Raw genomic sequence first — 6,810 nt, forward strand, 5'->3', positions numbered from 1 at the left:
CAATACTAGAACTTGCTCCTTAGGAAATGCCAGCTGCTGCCACCGTGTGGGTACTGGGAAGGGCTCAAGGAGTGACCCCCTGCTCCTCAGCCCTGCGCAAGAGGCAGCCCAGGATATGTGCTCATCCTTCCCATCCCTCACTGAGATGCTCAGCTGTGGTGCTCAGCTCAGGCTAGGGTGCCAAGGACCACCTCTGCAAAAAGGCTGCAGGGGCCTCTGGCCTTGGTTTTCACCACCGCTATATGTGGGGTGCATTTTCCCGAGGCAGGCAGTGAGAACAAGATGACCTGGCTGCAAGGAGCCCCCTCACCCCTGGCAGCAGGGGTCCTTCGGCTTTTGGGGCTTTAGCCAAGGGGACGTGTGGTAGGTCCCCTGAAGTGGGTGGAGGTAGAAGATGCAACTTCGGGGATTTTTCCTGGCGTGGGGCAGAGGGCACCAGGCAGCTGGTGAGGAGGAGTTAAGCCAGAGGCAGCAGATCCTCTGCAGCAACAAGATGGGAAAACCCGAAAGGGTACATCAAAGGGGGATGTGGTTTGATGGAGGATGGGGGAGGGAGGGGTCCTATGAGTCAGAAAACATATGATGCGGGGGCCTGGGAGGCAGCGGCCAAGAAGGAAACACAATCCGCTGGACAGAGCCTTGAGCCTCGAGACTGAACGCCAAGGAAGCGAAGGGCACAAGTCAGCACAAATGGCAGAGACCGTCCCACGGTGAGGACCCACTAAGGTGGTCCTGGTTTCAGTGCTTTGCACTGACTGTGCGCCCTCACTGCGCTGCACCTGACAGAGGAGGGATCTGAGAGATGGAGGGGGGGTAGGCAGGGGAAGACCCCAGGACTTACCCAAGGCCTCAGAGTGGGAAGACCTTCCCCTGGCCGCCCCTGCCTACTTCCCTCCCCGAGGCGCGGGGCACCTGAGCACTGCCACGCTTGGACGGCACTCACGGTAGCAGCAGCCGCAGGAGCACGTGGCACCATCGCTCCTCTAACCCCAGGGGCCTCGTTGGAAGGGAACCCAGCCAGCTGACCAAAAGGCTCATGCTCCAGGGCCCACAGCAGGAAATGACAGAGCTGGGGGTCGTGCTGGCCCATCAGCTCTGCTTCCTTAAGGCAATGTCCGCACAGAGAAGGGAGCAGCCGCAGCATGGAAGCAGAAAGGGTGGAGGCAGCAGAGCCATGAATTCCTGCACTTGTCTAGGCAAGAAGTGTTGGTCCCCAGAACAGCTTGAGGGGTCCCACTGGGATCCCTGAGCTGACCCCCCTGGTTTCTCTCCCATACAGGATTGCTGTGCAGAGCTCCCTGGCTCCGGGCACACACCCCCGCTGGCTTCCTGGACTCGTAGAGAAGTGAAACACCAACCTCAAGGGGTCAGCGGGGCAGGGAGAGGGAGGGAGAGGAACCCAACTCATGAGGTGCCCCAGGACTGGGAGCCAGCAGGGCCTGAAAGGGTAGGGATCCTGCCGGGGCAGGGTCTGATCAGTCTGCTTGCTGCTGTGTAACACCTACAGATGCTGTGTACCACCACGTCCCAGGTACTTGATACGTTTTACTTCATTTACTCCAGTAAGGATCCTGACAAGATGGGCTTAGCTGTCCCCATTTCCCAGTGGAGAAAACTGAGGCCCAGACAGGTCACCCGTGAAAAGCGGCAGCACCTGGGTTTGATCCCAGCAGCCTGGCTCCAGGGCCACATTCTGAGACACCTGTTCATCAGCAGCAAGCTCGGCTCATGAACGAGGGAGCAGGCCAGGCCAGGGTGTCTCTGCCTCATCAACACTGACATTTGGGGCCATCTCTGTGTGGGTCGTCCTGTAGATTGTGGGATGTTGAACAGCCTCACTGGCCTTTACCCACTAGATGTCAGTAGCACTTGTCCCTCGAGCTGTCACCACCACAGATGTCTCCAGACATTGTCAATCATTCCCAGGGGAAGGGGAGGCAAAATCACCCAGAGAACGACCCGGCTAGGCTCAGGTTGATGCTGAATGGAACACTGAACCAAGTGGCTATGGTCCCAGAGAAAGACCTGGGTCCAGCTGGCAGGAGAAGAAACACTGGGGGCCTCACAGCTGTGCGGGGGGACAGGGCTTGTGCTTTATACATATGATTTTCTCTGAGGCAGTTCAGAGACAGGGAGTGGTTGCTACGAAAACTTTGACCAAGTCCCTGAGGCAGTAGGGCGTGCCCAGGGGATGCCCAGGGCCCCAGGGGAAGTCAGGGGCCCAGACCTGGATCAGGGAGGGGCTCAGAGAGCAGAGGACAGACTTATCCAAGGCCCTTGGTCTTTGGCCTGAGTCCTAGACAGAGTTCCCCTTCCCAGAGAGCCCTCCTGCCCCTCCTCCCCCCTTCCAGAACCCCTGGGCCCCATGGGGGGGCACTCACTGCATGGCTGGCTCTGGGGGGCTCTCTCAGCGCCCATGGCCTTTCTGGTTAGCCCGGGACAGAAGTCATCATTGGGCGTGTACGAAAATGGGGTCAATGGTGGTAGCTTTGTCCTGATTCCGTTAGACCAAAGGTGCCAGGGTCCTGGTGAGTTCAGAGCAGTTGGGAGGCTGTGGAGGCAAGTACTCCCTTCTCAAAAGCTTTTTATTATGGAAATTTCAAGCATATATAAAAACAGAGAGACTGGGATGGTAAACCCAAGTGCCTCCATCACGTCCTAGCCCATCTTGTCTCATTTACATTTTCTCCCTCCCCCACTGCATTATTTTACAGCAAATCCCAGACATTTTATTTCGTAGGTAAATACTTCAGAATGTTTCTCTACAACAGAGGTCTACAAACGTTTTCTATAAATATTTGGGGCTTTGGGGGCCACACTGTCTCCACCTTGCCTACTCAACTCTGTCCTCCAAGTAAGTAGTCACAACATGTATAATGAACTGGCATGGCTGTGTTCCAATAAAATTTTATTTACAAAAACAGGAAGTGGGACTAGAGTTTGCCAACCAACTTCTTTTTTTTAAATTTTTTAAAAAAGATTTTATTTATTTATTTAACAGAGAGAGACACAATGAGAGAGGGAACACAGGTGAGGCAGTGGGAGAGGGAGAAGCAGGCTTCCCGCTGAACAGGGAGCCCGATGTGGGGCTTGATCCCAGGACCCGGGGATCATGACTTGAGCTGAAGCCAGACGCTTAACGACTGAGCCACCCAGGCACCCTGTCAACCAACTTCTGCTTTAAAAAAATATTAGAAATATTTGCTTTAAAAAAAACCAAGAGAGGGGTGCCTGGGTGGCTCAGTGGGTTAAGCCTCTGCCTTCCGCTCAGGTCATGATCTCAGGGTTCTGGGATCGAGCCCCACATCGGGCTCTCTGCTCAGCAGGGAACCTGCTTCCCTCTCTCTCTGCCTGCCTCTCTGCCTACTCGTAATCTGTCAAATAAATAAATAAATTAACAAAATCTTTAAAAAAAACACAGACAAACTACAATACCAGTATTACATTTAAAAATGGCATTAAAGTCCAATTTCCTGGATTGTCTCAAAAAAATTTTTTTTCCAAGCAGGCTCCATGCACAGTGCGGAGCCCAATGCGAGGCTTGAACTCAAGACCCTGGACTCAAGACCTGAGGTGAGCTCAAGAGTTGGAACACTTCACTGAGCCACCAGGTGCCTCAGAGAAGCCCACTTTGCATTTGAGTGGTATCAAGGGTCTTTGCTCAGTGGATTTGGGGTTTGTGTCCTTAGAACTTGGGGGTTTATGTGACCCCACGGCATCAGACTGGGCCCGAGCCTGGCAGAGCAGCACACCAGGTCTGGTTTTGGTCATGGGGAAACCTGTGGAGGTCATGGGGTTGAACCAGGACGCCGTCTGGACGTGAGGTGCGTGCCTAGGTGAGTCACTGATGTTTGAAGTGATTAGTGCCACTGCGTGAGGGCTGTGGGACAGGTACAGGGGCAGTGTGGGGCAGGTAAGTCTGGCTGGCAGCTGGCTGGTGTCCAGAAGCCAACGTGGTTTTTGAGGCTGAGGGATTTTGTTCCTGGAAGTTCTGCAGAAAGCCCTTGCCCTGAGAGTCTGAGGGCGGACTTTTCAAGCACCCAAGTAATTTCAAGGTAAATTGAGAACTTGGGAGCTGTGGTGTGCTGGGTCCTAGCAGTGCACAAGAGCTGACTGATTTTTTTAAAGATTTTATTTATTTGACAGAGATCATAAGTAGGCAGAGAGGCAGGCAGAGAGAGCGGAAGGGAAGCAGGCTCCCTGCTGATCAGAGAGCCCGATGTGGGGCTCAATCCCAGGACCCCGAGATCTCGACCTGAGCCAAAGGCAGAGGCTTTAACTCACTGAGCCACCCAGGTGCCCCGAGCTGACTGATTTTTAAGATCTTTGGTTTTTGTTTTGCATGCCATTCTTGAAAAAAAAATTATACACATTTAATGATTAGTCTTATGAAAAACAAATTTAGAGGTGCCTGGGTGGCTCAATGGGTTGAGCCTCTGCCTTCAGCTCCGGTCATGATCTTGGGATCCTGGGATCGAGTCCCGCATTGGGCTCGCTGCTCGGCAAGGAGCCTGCTTCCCTTCCTCTCTCTCTGCCTGCCTCTCTGCCGACTTGTGATCTGTCAAGTAAATAAATAAAAAATCTTAAAAAAATTTTTTTTAAAAACTCAAAACTCACCATTTCCCAATCATTCGATTATATTTTACTATTATGTATACTCTTGAGGAGAAGCAATTGTTATCTGTAGATATCAATTTCCCAAACTCCCAGTCCGTGACCTCACATCTGTGGCTTGCAGTCAACCCTGGAGAGGGCCTCTACATCACGGTATGGGGTGGGGGTGGGGGTGGGGGTAGGTGGGTAAAGGGCATCAGCATTTGCCACCCATCAGAGCTTTCCCCTACCCTTACCCCGGGGAGCTGACTGTTAGGTTTACCAGCACACCACTGTTTGGGCATCATTCATTTCAACCTCCGCTAGGAGATGAATGGAGCTGTGGCTCTGGAAATCTTTAGTTGTTTGAAACATCTGACCCTTCTGATGCCAAACTGTGCCCGACAGGCAGAGGCATAATGCTGGGGAAGCAGCTGGGCTCTAGAATCACTTAAGGGCTTCCTTGAGATGGAAAGAAAAGCCATAACCATACATCGAATTGCCACTCTTATCCCTCAACTGGAAGAAATGCAGTAACAGCTTACTGAGAGATTCGCCTTTAAAAGCCTCTGCTGCCAAATTTAGTCACCACATTTGCTGTCTTCATACTATTTAATGAAGAGGAACTTAAGTAGAGGCCGTTTGTCCGACCGGCAAAGAAGCGCATCTGTGTTTTCTTCCTGGAAAGGGAAACTGCAGTTACAACGAAGCCATCATCTATCTGCAGGGTGGCACCCTGTCTGCCACCGGTCCTTTGGCAACCCCGGGGACCCCTCCCTAGTGCTCCCGGGAAGCCTTTTGGGGCCATTTTCCCCATGGTGCAAGAGCACCATGACCATCATCCTGATTTATAATTGTGTTTTCCAAAGTGGGGTGCCCATGGTCCCTTGGGCCATGGGAATAAGTGAACTCAGTATTTCCATTTAAAGAAGTACCTAAGTGAAAGCAGTTAAGCATTACTATTGTTCAATATGCAAAACAGGTCAATTAGATTAACATTGGAAATGCAAGCTCAAGAAAAGTTTTTAGCCCCTGCCAGCAACCTCTTTGTGAGCAGGAACACTGTTCCATTTTTGTGACCCCAGTGCCAGATCAGGATCTGGTATGTAGGTGCTCCAAAACTAGATGTTGAGGGGCGCCTGCCTGGGTGGCTCAGTGGGTTAAGGCCACTGCCTTCGGCTCAGGTCATGATCCCAGGATCCTTGGATTGAGCCCCTCATCGGGCTCTCTGCTCAGCAGGGAGCCTGCTTCCCTTCCTCTCTCTCTGCCTACTTGTGATCTCTGCCTGCTAAATAAAAAAATAAATAAATCTTTGAAAAACAAAAACAAAAACAAAAACCTAGATGTTGAATGCATCAATGTGGATAAAATATAAACGACCTCCTACTTTCCAGGATGACTTGAGGCTGCTCCAACTCTCCTCCCTTTAGGGAGAGGGAGCAGATGTGGGTCTTGCAGTTAGGCAAGGCTCAGACTGCACAAAGGGCCAGTGCCCAGGGAGAGGAGCTTTCAGAGAATCAAGTGGGTTAGTGTGGGGTCTCCCCCCTCTTCTGTTCTGTTCCCCTCCCTCTCCTGTGGCTTCTTCTTAGACAGGACACTTGTTCTCGGAAGACAAAGATGGTCCAAGGAAATGACTTATGACCAGGACTTTGGGAAAATGGACCATACATCTCCAGGAATTAGCTTTGGGCATTCCTTAGCAAACACATGGCTTAGCGAGGAAGAGGCTGAAGGGGTAGACCTCCACCCCAAAGCAGGAGATCCAAGCACTTGGTATCATTCTCACCCACAGGAGCCAGGGAAAGAGGCAGAATGCTGGGCCAGTATCTGGAAATGACCCCCATACAACTCCACATCCCAGCTTCACCTGTTTCCCACCTTTGAAGCATGACTAGTTCCTCCAGCTAGCCCTAGGAAATGGACAGGAATGCTGCCGACAGCTCCTGTGGCCTCTGAGCGAATGCCTTAGGGAAGATGGCGGAGGAACTGACATGCATGTGTATCTACGATGGAAGCCAGAACATTACGGGCACACATTCCCTCATGCACTGCTCTTCTGCCATCAGCACCAGACGAACCCACGACCTGCATCTGTGTGTATGTGTGCCTCAATGATGTACTGTCTAGTTCTGGTTTCTAAGTTCCAGACAAATGGCACCCCACTTGATGTAGTCTTCTGGAACCTGCTCTTTTTCCCCAGCTTTCTAAGTGATACAC

General features: G+C 51.9%; 1 protein-coding gene and 1 long non-coding RNA gene across 3 annotated transcripts in view; one reads left to right on the plus strand and one right to left on the minus strand.

Moving 5' to 3' along the window:
* IL4I1 (interleukin 4 induced 1) overlaps positions 1-6,810 on the minus strand; it is a 37,142-nt gene that overhangs the window by 6,655 nt on the left and 23,677 nt on the right. Inside the window, exons 2-3 of one of the 2 annotated variants that reach the window (XM_032325251.1) lie at positions 5,139-5,273; positions 2,382-2,525 (exon numbers count right to left, since the gene is read on the minus strand). In XM_032325251.1, the coding sequence (XP_032181142.1) occupies positions 2,382-2,418 (37 nt within the window). In that variant the 5' untranslated portion in view covers positions 2,419-2,525; positions 5,139-5,273. Of the gene's footprint in view, positions 1-2,381; positions 2,552-5,138; positions 5,274-6,810 lie in introns of both variants that reach the window. The other variant, XM_032325250.1, reaches the window with a different exon arrangement.
* On the plus strand, positions 1,309-6,752 carry LOC116579676. Its single transcript, XR_004281371.1, has 3 exons — positions 1,309-1,531; positions 2,741-2,854; positions 6,386-6,752. It is a non-coding gene; the product is annotated as an uncharacterized LOC116579676 (long non-coding RNA).

This window comes from Mustela erminea, chromosome 19, assembly GCF_009829155.1.
Source record: "Mustela erminea isolate mMusErm1 chromosome 19, mMusErm1.Pri, whole genome shotgun sequence".
NCBI classification, from domain to species: Eukaryota; Metazoa; Chordata; class Mammalia; order Carnivora; family Mustelidae; genus Mustela; species Mustela erminea.